General features: G+C 42.2%; 1 protein-coding gene across 1 annotated transcript in view; it reads left to right on the top strand.

The window, feature by feature from the left end:
- The window catches only part of HTRA1 (HtrA serine peptidase 1), a 72,642-nt gene extending 53,197 nt beyond the window's left edge, over positions 1 to 19,445 (top strand). Inside the window, exons 4-9 of the mRNA XM_015425386.1 lie at positions 4,558 to 4,752; positions 5,876 to 5,908; positions 7,963 to 8,077; positions 8,722 to 8,779; positions 10,334 to 10,429; positions 18,749 to 19,445. Coding sequence (XP_015280872.1) covers positions 4,558 to 4,752; positions 5,876 to 5,908; positions 7,963 to 8,077; positions 8,722 to 8,779; positions 10,334 to 10,429; positions 18,749 to 18,917 — 666 coding nt within the window. The 3' untranslated portion in view covers positions 18,918 to 19,445. The remainder of the gene's footprint in view (positions 1 to 4,557; positions 4,753 to 5,875; positions 5,909 to 7,962; positions 8,078 to 8,721; positions 8,780 to 10,333; positions 10,430 to 18,748) is intronic.
- The last annotated feature ends 313 nt before the right edge of the window (positions 19,446 to 19,758 follow it).

The raw sequence follows: 19,758 nt of genomic DNA, 5'->3' as shown, positions 1-19,758 counted from the left end.
TCAGTTTCAGTATCTGGCTTTCCAGGGAACAGCCAGGGTTGATTTCTTTTAGGATTGACTGATTTGATCTCCTTGTAGTCCAAGGGACTCTCAAGAATCTTCTCCAGCACCATAACTCAAAAGCATCTATTCTTCTGCGCTCGGCCTTCCTTATAGTCCAACTCTCACAGAAATACATTACTACTGGGAATACCATTGGTTCGACCATACGGACTTTAGTTGGCAGGGTGATGTCTCTACTTTTTATTATGCTCGCTAAGTGTGCCATTGCTTTCCTCCCAAGGAGGAGGGGTCTTTTAATTTCATGGCTGCAGTCATCGTCTGCATTGATCTTGGATCCCAGGAATGTGAAGTCTGTCACTGCTTCCATGACTTCCCCTTCTGTTTGCCAAGGAATGATGGGGCCAGATGCCATGATCTTAGTTTTTTTGATGCTGGGTTTCAAGCCCACTTTTGCGCTCTCCTCTTTGACCTTCAGCAAGAGGCTCTTTAGGTCCTCTTCACTTTCTGCCATTAGAGTGGTATTGTCTGCATATCTGAGGTTGTTGATGTTTTTCCCAGCAATCTTAATTCTGGCTTCTGAATCATCCAGGCTGGCATTTCACATGATGTACTCTGCATATAAATTAAATAAGCAAGAAGAGCTTCCAGAAAATACTGAAAGAAAAACTGAGGGTCCCAAGCCTTGTCATGTGGTGATGATGCTACCACCATATCCCAGGAACACGGGTTCCAATCCATTCAAGATCCAACTTGGAGTTTGGACTGTTTTTAAAACATTGTTTAGTGAAAAACAATGTTTTCCCTGAGTTATTTTCATTGTTGACTGAGAATAGCCAATTATACTGAGAAGGGATGACTTCTCACAATAAACCTTCAATAAATCTGTTGTACCTGGTTAGGCTACTGGTAAGCGGCAAGGATTCTAACCCTGAAATTACATTCCTTTTTTTCCCACTTGTGCATAGGGGTCTATCCTTAGCAACTTGGGGGAAAGCAATTGTTGTATTAGATTCCCTGATATTTTATCCAAGTGACCTAAAATCTTTGTACAGGGAGCAGGATAACGGTATGTGATCCCACAAAGTATATGGGTTTCACATGCAGCAATTTTGCTGTGTTCAAAACTTGGGCTCTGTTTGTTAGGGGAAGAAGAAACTAAAGGAAACAATAATAACAATTATGTGCCATCAAATCACAACCAACTTATGGTGACCCAAGGGCCATGAGGTTTTCAAGGTAAGAGAAGAGCATTGGTGGTTTGCCATTGCCTTCCTCTGCATAGCAACCCGTCTTCCCCGGTGGTCTTATATCAAACTACCAACCATGGCTGACACAGCTTCAGCTTCCAACTTCTGATGAGATTGGGCTATTTAGGGCTATTCAGGCTTCTACTAAAGAAAATAGAGGGATAAAAAGGGAATTCAGAAAGGAGGCAATGGTCTGCTCCAAGCCACATAATGAATCAGTAACTCAGCATGGTGGAGGAGGGAGAGGGGGAAAGGCACAGGGAGAGAGTTAAATATTTGACGTGTCCAAGCTTCTAAAAGCCCGAAGGGATACAGTTTGATCCAATGTTTTAATAAAGCTTTGTATTTTAGTTTTAGAATAACTAGCTCTTATAGACAGCTTCTTAAATATGTAATGTTAATTATCATTTTGGTAAGTTTACATCTGCATCACAGACCAATCAAACACTTGTAAACCTTGAGTGTGAAAGCACCCTGTGCTCCTGATCCTGCAATATCTGTGTGGTTGGGCTCAAATTTTGAGCTCAGCTGGATCTCCACAAAAGGAAAGGGAATAGCTCTTCAGCTTGCTTAAGCAGATTATTGCCACATTAATCAAGGAATAAACTGGCCCATGGCTCATACATGGTCATTTGAGGATTTCAGTTTTAAAAAAATGTTTGGGTTTTTTTTGTTAGAATACAGAACCTGGTCTCTTCTGGAAACTTTCGGTACAGCACACATTTTGCTTTGCAAAACCATGTTTTATAACATCTGCTGAGGAAGGAGTTTTTGCAGCTGATTTTGTTGTAACCCCACAAAGAAAAAGCTAACTCTTTCCAGAAGGCATGTTGAATCACACAAATGATCTGTAGCCAACTCATACCGGTTTTGACTTTGAACTAACATTTCACCAATATTAGCCCAGGCTTGAAGAGTCAGCACAACTGCATCTTGATTGCATGACTCAGCAAGTGTTTGTTATATAGCTCTTTTCTCTTGCCAAAAATAACATAAATCTATGAAAGCTGCCTCTCCTCCTCAGGAGATCTCTTATCAATTATTTCAGATACTTTGCTTGTTGCTACAGTTTCCCTCTCTTTTTTCTGATGTTTCCCCCTCCTGTTCTGGCAGCTCTATAATAAATGCAGATAAGAAGCTTGTTTTAGGATGTTTTCATTAAATGTGAGTTGAAATATAAATAGCACTGATTTATATCTCTGAAGGGAAGAATGTGTCCTTTGGGTAAAAGATGTGCGTACTTAATTCATAAAGTATTACATGCATCTGCACCATTTAAAATTACATTTTTATTTATTCCACAGCATCAGTGAACACAGTGCTGGAAAGGACTGCTGTGAGAGCCTAAAGGCAAGGAGGATGGGCAAGTGCCACTCCTCTAGCATCTCTGCTGGCAGATGGCATTTGCGTGCAGTGTCGGCAGTTGGACATGGCTGCTGCTGAACAAGCAAACTAGCTTTTTTGCATTTATTTTCCTTCAGGCAGCTCTTGCATCTGGCACAACACTTTCCCCAAAGAATCCTATTTTGCCCTTTCTTTATTCAACCAGGGTTTTTTTCTCCTAGTATTGATATCAGACAGGACCATACTCAAAGAAAAGATACAGTGCAAAATATGGTCTTTAGCACCATCAGACTTAACTATAAAACTAACAAGGAACAGGCAGAACAGCTCTGTGTCTCCTTCATTGCCTAAATTAGCTGATTCATTTTGTCCATTGGACAAGCATCTTCTTGCTATCTTCACTGACTGTAGAAGTTTCCATTCAGTGTCTTCTGCCTTACAGGAATGGCAGACTGATTAAAATGCTGTGCCCATCTCAGGAAAAAATGAAACACAGCTGGATGAAAGGGCATTGAGTCAAGACTGTTAATGGAGAGCTTTGTCATTCAGCAGCAATGGAATGATTCTTATATGACTATTTCTGTGAATGAATTCTGTTTGATAAAAAAAATTGTCGATCGTTACCATAACTTCTGGTTTTGATTTTTGCATGAAACTTCCTTCTTTGTGGAAGCTGCAATTGCCACTGTATTGCATACTGGTGACTCGTTTGTATGTCTTTTTAGTTAGCACTTTCCTTGTAGTGACTAGTTCAAACATGCATTTATATCCCTTGAATATGTGATATGATGCCACAGAAAAACACTGTGTTTTAAATGGGTTGATTTGAATGTTTTGTTTGTGGCATTTGTTCTGTGAGGTTCATTCACACATGCTGTTAATGAAGTGGTCCCATAAAGACTAGGTAATATGTATCAAATTGGTTGTCAGAATGGTTTTGTTGATTGGCATCTTCGAAGGTCCAATCTCTGGTGGATGGTGCTAAGTGTTTTGCCTTCAGGTTACAGTATAGGTTACAGGGTGAAAGGGTAATTGAGGAGTAATTTGAGGAAGGGATAAGTCATCAAAATTTTCCCCCTCATAGAAAGGTGCCAGCTCTCTCAAACAGTGTTAACTGGTTGACTATAGCCTGAAAGTTTGTTTGGAATACTTATGGCAGTGATCATCTGGGAGGTGCACAGAGCAAGCAGCTGGTATTGTTTTGCCAAGTGTATATGAACTGGGGGGCTGGGGTTTCATTAGCAACATCTTTATATGAAGCTAGTTTTGATATAGCCAGTACAGCCCATTTAATTTGCATGCAAAACATCCTTGGCAAAGCTGATGCTGGGATACTTGCTGTAGTGTCTGTGTTAGTGCTTGGCCAATTGGGACCTCTTCACAGGGCAGTTCATAAAACATGAGCTAGAGGAGTGGCTTAAAGACAGACTTTCTTCTTGTCCAGTTCTTAGCAGATCTGCATTGGAGAAATATGAGTTTTACTCAGGGCACTTGGTAAGATTGCCAGATTACTGGGAAGAGTCTGTGACCAGATGTCCTCTGTGCCCAAGTACTCTAGATCTTATTTGGTTACTTTACACGTTTCTTTTGTATTGTGTTTGCTTTTTTGCCCTTCTGATTTATTACAGGAAACTGTCATAAACCAGTCCTATGCTGAATCTATAAGATATACATTTTTGATTGTACAATATGCAGTTATGATTTGCTTCAAAATGACTAAGTGGAAATACATATTATCTTGTACCGTTCTTAGAGCTACACAGTCACAGAATAATTCCTATTATATATTTTTAAAATTTATTTATTATTTAAGGTATTTAAAACCAACCTTTCTCCCCTCAAAAGGACACATATTGAGTAATGAAGAATGAAGAAACCTGTCTGTTCCTTTGGTTAATCTTGTGTTTGTGATGGTAGTTGCAGTGCTTTGGCTTATAATGCTTTTAACCTTCTCTGTTTTCAGGGGAAGCTGCCAGTTCTGCTCCTTGGACGTTCTTCAGAGTTACGTCCTGGGGAGTTTGTGGTTGCAATTGGAAGTCCATTTTCTCTTCAAAATACAGTGACAACTGGAATTGTTAGCACCACCCAACGAGGAGGCAAAGAACTGGGACTTAGAAATTCTGATATGGACTACATCCAAACAGATGCAATTATCAATGTAGGTCACTTTTCACAAAGCTCTTTTAATTTTCTGTGCTTTTTACTCTAAAATATATTACCAGGACAGATTCTGCTGCTGTTCCTTACCTCACGTATACCTTATCCAGATATCTTTAAAGATCCGTTACAGATTTGTTGAGGATGTTGTGATAGTTAGTTAAAATACCAGGACAGATTCTGCTGCTGTTCCTTACCGCACGTATATCTTATCCAGATATCTTTAAAGATCCATTACAGATTTGTTGAGGATGTTGTGTTAGTTAGTGTTCTCTCTCTCTCATTCTGTTTAAAGTTAAGTGCTTTTTGTTTTGAGCCAGGGTTGAGATGTCATTTTCTAGTGCTCCTGCTATTAATTTAAAGGAGCATATAATTCATGAAGTCGTATTATTCAGAGAATTGTGCTAACTTCCTGTAAGTTGACAGCCTATAGACGAACAGATATTTTCATAACCGTCAATGGTGAAGTCAGGAAATTAAAGAATCATTGTCATGGAGACAACAGCGAATAGGAACAGATTTAGCAAGAAACCTTTTTAAGAATACAGATATGAAGATACCTGCATCAAGGTTAATGGCAGAAATATATTAATGTGTCTATAAAATGATAATATGTAAGAAATCTTTGCTGCTTTATAGACTATTTCAATCACGAAACAGAATTCCTTTGATTTAAGTACCTCCACATAAGAGAGCTTTATTTTGGCTGCTCTGGTATTTTGTTTGGTTTGCTGTGGCCAACCTCTCTAGTCAGCCCTGTTTGAACTGTCTTCCTACTCTTTTCCATGGTCTTGACAGCATGTTAGAGCGGTCCTTCTCATGAGATGGTTTAGAACAGTCAGGTGTTTATTTCATAGTGCTGTGCACTGATTAATTTTATTTGCTAACAGCACTGGGATGGCATTTTAAGGAAGGTAGAAAGTTCAGGGCATTCTAGACCACAAAAGCTATAATAGATTTAGCCTACTCGGATTCTGAGAGTCACCTCTTGGTATAGAAATGGTATAATTGAGTGGATATGGAACCCCCTTTGCAGACATTATTAGGAGACAAATACGTTTCTTAATGTATACTTTTAATTTTTTTTTGAAGATTACAGCTGTAATTTGTCTTTAAATTTACAGTATGGAAACTCCGGTGGACCTTTAGTGAACCTGGTAAGTGTTTCCTTTTAATAGTTGTAGTTGGTCTTGGATATTGCAGACAACTGAGCTTTCCCTTCCCTTTCCCCAGCCTTAATAGAGTTTGTACGGGAAAGCTGCTGGTGCCTTTTTAATCAGTCTTTCATGCTAGCACTGGTAAATCATATAATGCTCTTGGAGTTCACTGTCATGATGTTTGCTATGTGTGTAGTTCAGAGTGAATGTAATATATATTTGCTCATATTTTCTGCAAATAGTAGCAGTCTTCAGATTTTTAAATGCATTTTGTAAACTGTTAGCCTTATAAGAGTGTATACTACTGGAACTCAGTACTTCCTGCCAGTTTAGTTTTTCATGTTTGCCCATTCTGCTCCACATTGGCAACTAGCACAAATGATGAAAAGTCAGAATTGGCTAAGGATGATTAAAGAGATGTTAACATTTGTGAGACATTTTCTTTCTGATTCCTCTGTATCCCTGAGCAACCAGTATTCTGAACAACTGAGAACCTTGTTCTCTACAAAGATTCAGGAGGTCTGAGTTCTAATGCCTGGATTAATCCCATGTATTGGTTTGGTTTTGTCACTATAAATATGGGAATGATACAGACCAATCTCACAATGATTCACAGTTAATTATTAAGATTTTTCAAACACATTATAATTTGCAATTAAAAGTCTTAACCTGAATAATGAGGATTGACAGTGTTTAGGATTCTGTCTGTCTGTCTCTCTCTCTCTCTCTCTCTCTCTCTCACACACACACACACACACAAATTAAAAGTTCCACACCACAGACTTACTCCACAGACTTACTTTCCAAGAATTCTTCAAGGCTTCTGCTGTTTGTGACTCCACATTTTGTCTGTCGAGGTCTTGTAGCACATCTTTGTTTCAGCACCTTTAGCAAAATTATTATTTTAAAGAGTGGTTTGGTGTGTGGTAGCAGAAAGGATGAGATGATTTTGTGGGGGGAGGGAAGCTATCAGTTTTTGCTTTTCCAAATCATGGAAAAGAAACAAATTCATCTGCATTTAGTTCTTGAAGGGCTTTGACTAATTTTCAGTCTACTAGCTATTGCTTGGTTCAAATCCAGGTATCAGAAGCCTTGCGATATTTGATTTTTTGGGTGGCACTTAAAAAATTTAACTTATGAAGCAATACATCCTCATTAAGTTTACACGGGTTGGGTAATTCCTGGTGGGAAGATACATACTGAAATCAGTTGAAAAAAGCCCCTGGTTAGTTGAAGTGCATCTAGCAATTGTGCACACCATTTTTCATATTGAAAAAACAATACTGGCTGGCCATTAGTCTACACTGCCTGATGCCCTTTGAGATCTCAGACAGGAATATCTCAGCTCTCCTTTCTGGGACTGGAGATGCAGAATGCAGATGCATGGAACTGAACCTGAACTGTAAGAAAGCAAGTATGTATAGTACTTGAGATGCCTCACCTCTTTCTTAGGCTTAACATGAGATTCCCCCCCCCCCTTCCTCCGGAGAATGGACTAAGAACTTCTCAGACCTTACACTGGCCATAAAGGCTCAGAAAGCAGCAAGCAATTCACTGGTTTCCAAGTTGCTGCATGTCATCAGTCAGTCAGTGCACTCACTGGTGGTGAGCTGTGGTCCTCCTTTGTGGACTCCTTCCTGGGAGTACCTCTGAAATAATCATATTGTCTTGTATAGTAATTGCTGAAACAGATTGTGTATGATGTTTAGTTCTTGGGACCTGACTTTTGTTCCCTCAAGCTAGAAATGCCAGCTGCATCATTCTCTGCCTGGAACTGAACCTGCCAGCATGTACAGCGAACAGAGACATCACGGATTGTGTAATATTCACAGCTGTGATTATTAGGATGTCTTGACACAAGTGAAGGAAGCTGTTCATTGATGCATCCCATAAAGGAAAATATAGCCAATTTTGTATCTATAGAGGAATGTTCTTGATCAGTTGAGAAAACATTAGATATATGTAATGAGATTGCATGTATCTGTATTCTGACATGTCAACGAAATTAAGAACTGCACAGCTCAGACTTATGGGACTTTTCACATTATTTTCAGGATGGTGAAGTAATTGGTATCAATACTCTGAAAGTCACTGCTGGAATCTCCTTTGCAATACCATCAGACAAAATCAAAAAATTCCTTACCGAGTCACATGACCGACAATCTAAAGGTACTGTTCTGTATCGCGACAGGCTTGTTGTACTCGTTATGATCTGATAGCATCTGGTCTGAGGAAATTTAGATGGGGTTCCTAAGTGCACCCCTGTGCAAACAACTCCCTGTACATCACAAACTAGCATGACAAAGTCCAGTGGCACCTTGAAGATGGACAAAGTTTTTGTCTGGGTATAAACATTCATGTGCCTCCGCACTTCTTCAGACCAACACGGTTACCCGCCTGAAACAAACTAGCATGTCAGCTTTCTCCCTAGTCTAGTTTACTGTATTGTCATTGGGGAACAAGATTGGTTGCCAACCTCCAGGTGGCACCTGGAAATCTCTTACTATCACAGTTGATCTCCAGACAACCAAGATCAGTTCCCCTGGAGAAAATGGCTGCTGCTTTGGAGGGTGGACTGCATCATGGCACCATAACCTGCTGAGGCCCCTCCCTTCCCCCAGGCTTCACCCCCAAAATCTCCACGTGTTTCCCAACCCAGAGCTGGCAACCCTAGGAACGACTGTTTTTATCCACTTGCTGTCTGAAGTAGTCCAGATACCAGTCCCCTGATGTTATGAAACAAAACAGCTCTGTTCATATGAGAATTGATTATCAACATTAAATTTACTCTTCCCCCCCCCTTCTTGAAACAGGAAAAACTGTAACGAAAAAGAAATACATTGGGATTCGCATGATGTCATTAACTCCTAGGTAAAATTTAAAATTACTTCTACCATTAGCTGTTTTATAGTCCTCTGACAGTGGCACATTCTGAGATCTTTTTTACAAAAGTGTTCTGTCTCCCTTCAGATATCATAGTGAACTTGAAACTGATCAAGCTGGGAAGTGTTTCCTCAAACTCTGCACATAATAGGAGAAGGGAGGAGTTAAGGGAGCACATGATCACAGCAATAAACCACCTTGATGCCCAGTTGGAGCTTAACTGCGGTTTGGTGTGATGTCTGAATGTAGTCATAGTTAGCATTGGTGAAGAAGTGTGCCCTGTGGTGTTTTCAGCAGAATAGTATACCTAACTTCAGATTTCAGACATAAGTAACTATAGTAGTGAATAATGTCTAGTGCGTGGAGGTACTTGTCTTTTACAGTCCTTACATCATCTTGATTGCAAAGTAGAGTTAAAAGGATCAAAATCAGGCAGTGAAATCTCACCCTATTCCAGCTCTTTCCTTTGCTTACAATTTGTCTGATCCTCCTACCATCCCCCGCCTCACTTTTGTCTTAGGCTCATTCTGCATCTAGCATTCACTCTCCTGTTTTACCAAACCCACAGTTGGAATGGAAATTCCCCTCTGCATTGCATGCCACTTTCACTTTCTTTGATGGTTGGATTTTATTGAACCCTCCACACTGCATGCCACTTTGACTTCCTTTGATCTCTTGGTTTTATGGTGGCTGTCTGCATAGATTTATGGATGTTTTATGGCCATTCAGGGGTGACTCTGCAGTCAGTATGGGGTTGGTCGGGGTATTTGAATGTAGTTTTGAGCCGCATCTTTTTCTGTTTCAGTGCGGGTTTGGTAAAACAATGGAGCGAATGCTAGATGCAGAATGGGCCATAGTTTCCTGCTATGGCTGCCCATCAGTAACACTGTAGATACACCAGAAGACTTGGTGTCTTTCAATACTCAGGATAAAGATGAGTTAGGGAGTATTCATGTAAGAGCCAGGAATAGTGGGATGCTGTTCCAAGTGCCTAATTCCAATCCTTTACATTCTGGTTCAACATCCAAAATTAACATTGTTTCGGTGCTTACTTTAATATGTCCTTGCAGTCTTTTCCTCTTTTTCCTCTTTTCCTGGCAGTTGCATAGACTGCTAAATGCTCATTTAGATAGCTATATTTCCAATGTGATCTGCTGTTCAGTGGTATGCAAAGAATTGGCTAATTCTGCCAATAAAAATAAGAAGATACATTTATGTACTAACTATAAACTTCCAAACTCTAAGTTCTAAGGTCAAAGTTCTAGAATACTTGGAAAACAACCATGTTGTTAAGGCAAAGATGATACACTTTCACCCCAAACAATACTTTTTCCTCAGTGATAGTAGCACACATTTTTCTTACAGAAATGTTTCTTTGGAAGTGTGAACAGTTTTTTAAAAAAGAAACAAGACAAAACTTCTTCGGCTAAAAAGAAAGACCTTTGGGTTTATTCCCTGGATGTATTTTTTCCCTGTTTTAATTTTAAAGTATTCTAACAGAAGGGTCATTTTATATTCAGTTTGTTTGGGCTTTTCCCCTAGCAAAGCTAAAGAACTGAAAGAGCGCCATAGTGACTTCCCTGATGTTATTTCTGGAGCCTACATTATTGAAGTTATTGCAGACACACCAGCTGAAAGGTAAGTTAAAAGGAATCTTCTTGCACAAACCTTGCAGCTGATAACTTTCTTCAGGCTATTTAAGGAGTGTTAACTAAGGTACCATCTTTTGTGCATTATTTCAAGAAATCTGTTTCCTAATAGAAAGAGAGTAAAGGGGAACTTTGCTGTTTTGCTTTTCCTAGCAGCACAAAAACTGAATGGAAACAAATGGTGCAATCCTCTTAGTGGCTATATTTGCATAGTTGTGTTTAAGTTTAGATGGAAAGATCCCAGCAGTGACAGAAACCTGCAGTTGCACAGGACACAACACAGATTCAGCAGCACCCTCTGTCACTGCTGTGCAACAAGCTTACTGCAACAGGATGGCATTGGAGCTGGCTAAGCCTCATCATATGGCATCCTGCAACACCACATATCCATTTAATGTAAATAATGGCACAAGAACTTCTGAAAGGCAAACAGGGAAGAACCACATGGTTCTCTCCAAAGCCTAAGGCAATGGTACTCACTTGGCAGCTTGCAGAGAGGAGCCGCATGTGCAGTTACCACTAACCAAAAGAGCCATGTGACTACTGTGTACTCTGTGCACTAGCCATCCAAAAACACATGCAATAATATAATATATACCACTGCCCCATTGTGGCCAGCTTGCTGTGGGTGTTGGGGAAAATGGGCTCTTTACGTTCATCCCTGGCATGAGGCCTGCAGTTCAGGGAGGCTTACAGATAACCAATCCTCCAGGCCCTCCAGCAGCAGCCTTTTCAAGGTGGGATCCACCAGACAACTAGAAGCCCTACCAGGCAATGGCCTTGCTCACTTTCCTGGAATGTGGGGGGCGAGGGTGCCACATTGGAGAGGAGTGCCCAGAAGAGCCATACTTGGCATGTCAAAGAGCCCCATGTGGCTCCTGAGCCACCGTGTGAGTATCACTGGCCTAAGGCATGGCTTCAAGCACAGCACTGCAAGACACCATTTGATGCTTTGCCACTAAAGATGCCAGTTTGCATTGCTTCAAATCAGCCCAAGTCAACCACTGCTGTACTGAACTGTGTTGCCTGAATTGCCTACTAAAAGAATGTTGTCTGATAAGCAGTTTCTCTTGAAAAGGCTGATGCTGTTTCAATTGTATGTGGCGACAACATGCTTCTTTCTGATCAAGGATGTTGCAGCATGAAGTTGAGGACTGAAGGCAGGAGCCATTGCTACGTGCTGTACTGCTTACAATGTGTGGCAGTAAAATTAGCCAAGATGGAAAAACTAGAGTTCTGCTGGAGAATCATAATTGGGAGTTTCCTGAAGTCTAGAAAGTAAAGTTAAAAAACACACACCAAAGAATGTGATCTTCATTATTTCAGTATGCAACTTCTTCCAATCAGAGTCTCTGAAGTGGCCTATCAGAGATGGACAGTATGTGATGTAAAAGCCTCACGTGATAATTAGAGCGCACTTCTGTTGGCTCATAAGCATGTGTTCAAATTCTGGTGTCATCCCTGTGCTCATTTCTTTCAAGGGAGGATTCTAGCCTTCATTGTTGCCTTGAATCTCAGTTGTTGGAAGAAAGAGATTTATAAATATTGTAAATAAATGTGTTACAGAAGTGGGTTGAAAGGATGCTCACAGACAATATTCAACAGTAGTTTAATATATTAATGCAGCTTCTCCTTTATTTATTTGTACAGCTTACTATGTATTTGAGAATGTTCAAGAACAAAGAGTGAAAGTAACCTTTCCCTCTCACCTTGAGCATTAGAAAATACAAAACCTCTGAAGATTTAGTCGTTTTTGAATTCCAATTTTAGGGAATTCCTTAGTGGGTTTGACATACTTTTACTACAGGAAACTTGGATCCACGAGGAGTTTTTTTTAGAAGTGTTTAAGTTTAGATGGAAAGATCCCAGCAGTGACAGAAACCTGCAGTTGCACAGGACACAACACAGATTCAGCAGCACCCTCTGTCACTGCTGTGCAACAAGCTTACTGCAACAGGATGGCATTGGAGCTGGCTAAGCCTCATCATATGGCATCCTGCAACACCACATATCCATTTAATGTAAATAATGGCACAAGAACTTCTGAAAGGCAAACAGGGAAGAACCACATGGTTCTCTCCAAAGCCTAAGGCAATGGTACTCACTTGGCAGCTTGCAGAGAGGAGCCGCATGTGCAGTTACCACTAACCAAAAGAGCCATGTGACTACTGTGTACTCTGTGCACTAGCCATCCAAAAACACATGCAATAATATAATATATACCACTGCCCCATTGTGGCCAGCTTGCTGTGGGTGTTGGGGAAAATGGGCTCTTTACGTTCATCCCTGGCATGAGGCCTGCAGTTCAGGGAGGCTTACAGATAACCAATCCTCCAGGCCCTCCAGCAGCAGCCTTTTCAAGGTGGGATCCACCAGACAACTAGAAGCCCTACCAGGCAATGGCCTTGCTCACTTTCCTGGAATGTGGGGGGCGAGGGAGAGGAGTGCCCAGAAGAGCCATACTTGGCATGTCAAAGAGCCCCATGTGGCTCCTGAGCCACCGTGTGAGTATCACTGGCCTAAGGCATGGCTTCAAGCACAGCACTGCAAGACACCATTTGATGCTTTGCCACTAAAGATGCCAGTTTGCATTGCTTCAAATCAGCCCAAGTCAACCACTGCTGTACTGAACTGTGTTGCCTGAATTGCCTACTAAAAGAATGTTGTCTGATAAGCAGTTTCTCTTGAAAAGGCTGATGCTGTTTCAATTGTATGTGGCGACAACATGCTTCTTTCTGATCAAGGATGTTGCAGCATGAAGTTGAGGACTGAAGGCAGGAGCCATTGCTACGTGCTGTACTGCTTACAATGTGTGGCAGTAAAATTAGCCAAGATGGAAAAACTAGAGTTCTGCTGGAGAATCATAATTGGGAGTTTCCTGAAGTCTAGAAAGTAATGCAACTTCTTCCAATCAGAGTCTCTGAAGTGGCCTATCAGAGATGGGCAGTATATGATGTAAAAGCCTCATGTGATAATTATAGCGCTCTTCTGTTGGCTCATAAGCATGTGTTCAAATTCTGGTGTCATCCCTGTGCTCATTTCTTTCAAGGGAGGATTCTAGCCTTCATTGTTGCCTTGAATCTCAGTTGTTGGAAGAAAGAGATTTATAAATATTGTAAATAAATGTGTTACAGAAGTGGGTTGAAAGGATGCTCACAGACAATATTCAACAGTAGTTTAATATATTAATGCAGCTTCTCCTTTATTTATTTGTACAGCTTACTATGTATTTGAGAATGTTCAAGAACAAAGAGAGAAAGTACCCTCTCACCTTGAGCATTAGAAAATACAAACCTTTGAAGATTTAGTTGTTTTTGAAAAAAATCTATGTAGAAACATGTCCTTGTATAAGTCATGTCTCTTTGCATGAGATAAGTTGGTGACTGCTTTGTGGTTGCATAAATGGATTATGGTTAGAGGCTGAATCATGTCTTATCCCATTAGCTGGGTTAGTGTTTTCATAACTCACAGGCAGAGTTTGTCTGCAAGATGGGACAGGATGATACAGAGGAATGAATGCCGTATCCTCCCCCATTTGCCTCAGTGCCAACATAGTCCTTGGGCAAATCTTCTAAGAGACCACATCCAGCTCAATGTAACAAAACGTCTAGCTTGGGTTTTTCTATCAGAAGTGAATGCTTCTACAGTCAAGGAGAGGGGCAGTCAGAGCTGTATATGCTCAAGATCATGTGTATTTCTTGGTGGAACTACAAAAGAAGGTTGAATTGAATCAAAATGCTCACGCATAAGAAACCCTAATGAACTTTGAAATACAGCATTAATGACTTACATGTGTATTTCTTTGTTGTTTGGAGTGCATTGAATATGAAACATCTGCTATGTGATGCCCTATTTACTTGAAAGAAAGATGACCCTGACTGTAAGACAACCCCCTTAAAAATTATTATTGGACATAACTGTTCCTTGTATATGAATGTAACTTGACCTCTCCCCCTTTGTGATGGCATACTTGGGGGGGGGGAGAGAAACTAGTTTTACATTTGAATAAATACTGTATAAAACTGTATAAAGATCTAGAGAAAGTGTTAAGTGTGCCAGACTGCCCTTGTGAGAATAAAAGAGGGTTCTGAAAAGAGAGTACATTTCAAAAGGCTAGGCCTGGGGGGGTGAGTTTATAGAGCATGTGTGTGCACATCTTTGGATCTGATCCATGCTTAACATATTCTTTTCCCGTACATTGCATGGTTGAGTAAGATACTGCTAATTAAAGGCACATGTGGAAAGATGGGTTGAAAGGGCCTAGGGGGAATTTGGCTCACTTCTGAATCCTGCAGTGCAGACATGGAGGTGCTAGCAGTGTGCCAGTTCTCGCCTCCTTTTGTTCCTGGCAGTCAACAACACAGAGAAGACTGACTGAACAAGCACCCTCTAGCTTGCCTAGTCAGAGGAAAGAGGTACAATACATTCTTTACAAAGGGACAGGCCCTGTATGTTTTTTATATAACAATAAGTTCCTTCAGTGGTCATTTTGTAAAAAAAGAGGTGCAGGAGCTCATTTGCACAACTCATTTGCATATACCACACCCCCTTGCAACGGGCATGCATGCAAACATGCCTGGGTTCTCTGCCTGATCTTTTCCAGGTGGCCCGCGGGGAACAGAAAGAAGGGCATTTAACACACACACACCCTGGGCCAGGGCTGATACCAGGTTGTTTTGCACACTAGGCCCCCTTTTGGGTGCCCCCCCCCCCCCCCCGGTGCGCCCACCAATTTTCAAACATAAATGCATGTTAGGAAGAATGAAAAGCACAGAATTGGAAATTGCTCTGTGAGAACTGCTCTTGAGAGAATAGCTCTGTGAGAACTTGTGACTGACCCAAGGATCCACTCCCAAAGTCTCCAGGAGTTTTCCAACCCAGACCTGGCAAGCGTGTTAAGTGCTATAAAGTCACATGATTTCTGGTGACCCTATGAATTAATGATGTCCAAGGCACAAAGTTTGAGTCCAGTTGCACCTTTAAGACCAGCAAAGTTTTATTCAAGGTATAAACTTTCATGAGCACACAAACGTCTTCAGATACAGGGGAACAGAATTTCCTCAACCATTACATATGGGGGGGTTAGTTGCTAGGAAAGGCCAATTAGAGTCAAGACAGAGACAGAAACAAAAATGGAAAGTACCAGTCCATACATATAGGTGCAGGATGAGCAGCAAATTATCATGCAGCATAATGAAGATGTTTAACAGATTCAAGGAGCAAACTAAGTTTATTATTCTTGTTTGAGGGTTGCCAGATCCCCCTTGGCCACCATTGGGGCAGGTAGGGACGGGTTGCCAGCTCCAGGTTGGGAAACTCCTGGAGATTTGGGGATGGAGTATGGGGAGGACAGGGATCTCTGTGGGGTGCAATGCCATAGAGTCCACCCTCCAAAGCATCCATTTTCTCCAGGGGAACTGATCTCTGCAGTCTGGAGATTAGCTGTAAAACCAGGGGATCCCCAGGCCCCACCTGGAGGCTGGCATCTCTAGTTGCTGGTTGTCTGGAATACAACTTCTAGCTCCAAAAAAGGGTCATGAGGCTACAAGCCCATGTGCATCACTCCAGGTGAACTCAATGGTTTCTAAACAAATGTGTAGGATTGGGCTAAAAACGAAAGAAAATGCCACATTAGGTCAGTATCAAAAAAGGATGACAATAACACAGAGATCTAGATCATTATGTTCATCTGATGTATGGAACTGAAGGAGAAGACTATTTCTGGATATATTTAGCAGGCATTATTCTGGGAGTTTTTCCGCTTGAGAGTTCAATTACCTCAAGAGCAACATTCACACAAATAGCTGTCCAGAAACACAATGGCATAACAAGTAATGTTACATTTGCTACACTGAACAGAGTCTAGCTCTACCATTATTTTTCTTCACTTGTCCATGCATACCTGGCAGTTCGTCCATTGAACTCAGAGCAGCGTACCCCCTGAGCATGCCTAGTGCTGGGCTGAGGGGCAAAATCCACTCAGAGTTCACCATTTTTCAAGCCCAATTGATTTGGAAGATAGAGTTAAGCACATACCCATTGAAATCAATGGGACTTAGAAGGAGCAATCCTAAACAAGTCTGCTCAGAAGTAAGTCCACCTTACTCAGTGGTGCTTACTCCCAGAAAAAACATCCTTAGGATTGCAGCCTAAGACTTTGGATATATGGTGCTCTAAATATAACAACATTTCTATGTCACCTGATTCCAAAGAAGATTCCAAAGCTATTATAATGCATATACATTCTTGCCGTCATCCATACAACAGTCAGGCAGATCTGTGTTATGAAGAAGAATTACACCCTACACTGACTTCAGTGGTCGCAGAAGGGTGTAACTTTGCTAGCCAGTTTTTATCAGATGCAAGAATTTGAACTAGACACCTCATACATCACGGCTCTCATTCGCTACGCTGCTATGGCCCATAGCCAAGTGATTTGTATTATTACTATTACTATTGAATGAAGATCAGTGCAATCATTAACACAGTTACACCCTTCAGAGAGCCAGTTTGGTGTAGTGGTTAAGTGTGCGGACTCTAATCTGGGAGAACCGGATTTGATTCCCCACTCCTCCACTTGCACCTGGCTGGATGACCTTGGGCAAGACATAATTCTGGCACAGCTGTTCTTGAAAAAGAGCAGTTTCTGTCAGAGTTCTCTCAGCCCCACCTACCTTACAGGGTGTCTGTTGTGGGGAGGGGAAGGGAAAGGTGTTTGTAAGCTGCTCTGAGACTCCTTTGGGTAGTGAAGGGTAGGGTATAAATCCAATCTGTTTTCTTCTTCTTCTTCCCTCTTCAGTGAATTTAAAAGGATATAAATCTGTTTAGGACTGCACTGTAATTTGCCAAATGACCGAATGCTTTACTGTGAACATAAAACAGGGATCTGGTGACACTTGAAAAACCATATTCCAGCATCAGAGTCAGGACTCACTCATTCTGATAAACTCGAAGGGTGCCTAGCCCCGGACTTGAGGCTGGGTTGGTCTTCCAGGAAGGAAAAAGCGGGAGGGCTCGGGGGAGTGCCGGTGCACCTCTGCCTTTCGCAGCAAACTGGGGGAGGGACGGCTGTCTTTCCTGCAGACAAGGAGGATATTCTCCTCAATGCCCTCCTAAATTTGGACAAGCCCCTCAGGGGTTAACAGAAGGGGCAAGCGGGAAGGAGGGCATTTGCATGACCAGCCCGCACGGAACTGCCCGGCTACCATGGGCTCGGGAGGAAGGCAATTGCGGAGGAGAGAGAGTGGAAAAGGGATCATGCTAAATTAGGGAAGGGGGTGGGGCATTCCCTACTAGGCTGCTGAGCTGCTAGGAACGCAGTCCTTGACTAGGTCTCGCCATCTGTTGCTCCCAGGCTCCCAAGCGCATCCCCCGAGGAGACAACGCAGCCTCAGGACAGAAAGAGTTAACTGTTGTCTCTCTTTCGGGCTGGGCACTGCCCTAACAGTATAACCTTTTCCTGGAGTCCTGTCCTGGCTGCCTCTCTTTCGTGCCCTGCCCTCCCTCCTGCAGCGGAGGTCTAAGCCATGCCTTTGCCTGCCCTCCCGCAGCCTTGCAGAGGGGAAAGAAAGGAAAGGGAGCAAATTTGGCAACGTGGCATCAGCATGCGTTTCCTTCCCCCTGTTGCTCAGGGATGGGGGGCGAGAGACCAGGGTGATTTAGCTGGAAAAGAGTGGGAGACAGCCAGGCGAGGGGCAGCAGGCGGGGGGGGGCAGGGCTGCGGACAGGATTCTGCCAGCCACTGGCCTCGCCGCTCCAGTGCCACTCACGGCGGAGCCAGGCTGGGCAGGCAGCCGCAGGACTCACGTACACTGGTCCTATCAGGCGGCGGGAAGGCGGAAGGGCGGGCTTCTGTCTGCAGCCAGCCAAGCAGGGCACAGCCAAGGCAGAGGCTTCTCCTCTTCGTGCTCCCCTCCACCTGCCCCACTCCTGGCAGGGCAAACTTCCCCCTCAGGCGGGCCATCCCACTTCACTCCTCCTGCCCACAAGGGCGGCTGAAGGGACGCCACTGGAAGTTTCTCTAAGCCACCCTCCCCCCAGCTCAGGCAGGCCAGAAATGATGGCGGTGGCGCGGGGGGGGGCAGACTCCTTACTCCCGCTCCGGCAGGAAATGACCCCTGAGTTCCTTAGGTGTTTACACTGAGCATACAGATAGAATCACATAATTTGTATCACAAAATTTGCAAACTGTGCTGTGTCATTGTGTTCTTGGGTAGGATTGTGGGTGTCACATTTTAGAGGGAGTTGCTCTAGAAAGGAGATCTAATTCTGAAGGTTGTGGTAATATTCTTCTCTCTTTGTATTTCAGTGGAGGCCTGAAAGAAAATGATGTGATTATAAGCATCAATGGAAAACCGATTCTCTCAGCCAATGATGTCAGTGACATTATTAAAAAGGACAATTTACTCAGCATGGTAGTACGTAGGGGCAATGAAGACATTATGATAACTGTGATACCTGATGAAATTGACCCTTAAGTAGAAACATGAGCTGGATTTCATGTCTTCTCTTAAGAGCAAACAGTGGACTGTTTTTATTATCTCTGTGCTGGTACAGGAAACAGTAGACCTTTGACCAATTATCCATGTGCTGGGTGGAGGTATATTGGCCAACAAAGTAAATTGTATAGGTTTCAGGAACAAAACCAATGCAGTGTTTCAGGTGATACTTCTGGTGTATTTTATGTATACAATGTATTCTCTACTGGCTGCTCCTACTGTTACTACCACTCGCAGTGGTCAACTTCTGATTTCCCTCTGTGTGCAAATTTATCATTACTTTGAACCCAGACCTCCTGATAAAACACTGCCGCTAAATCGTACTCTGCAGTATTCAGATTGTCTATAGCATAGTTTTTCTGGAAATAACAATATTAAAAAGAAAGATAGTAGTGTGTTTGGCAATAAACGCTGACTTGTACCTGACACAAAACTCAAATTATTTTTCCTTACAAAACCAATGCCAATTTTTAATACTGTATTTTCCTAGTGTAAATAAAATAATTCCAACAGTATTTTGTCTATCCTTTCCCTAATGGCAGTTTGTTTTTGAAGATTTAATTTTTGTCATGTGTTCAATGGTTCCTTGTCCCCAAGTCAAAATTAAAGGCGTCTTCAGTGAATTCTTGCTCTTAGCTATAGGTGGGGATAGATAAACCTACCAGTCTTTCTGTTGGCAAAAGGAAAAGGAGAGACCTCCATGGAAAAAGCCATTGTGGGACAGGGGATGCAACCAGGAAGGAGATGGGCAAGATCAAGCAGAAAAACTGGTAGGATCCAAACCTGAGTTATGGATAACGTCCTCATTTACCTTTCTTCC

The sequence above is a fragment of the Gekko japonicus genome, unplaced genomic scaffold (assembly GCF_001447785.1).
Source record: "Gekko japonicus isolate JY-2015 unplaced genomic scaffold, Gekko_japonicus_V1.1 scaffold183, whole genome shotgun sequence".
Taxonomy (NCBI): domain Eukaryota; kingdom Metazoa; phylum Chordata; class Lepidosauria; order Squamata; family Gekkonidae; genus Gekko; species Gekko japonicus.
This window is presented reverse-complemented; position numbering and strand designations above follow the sequence as displayed.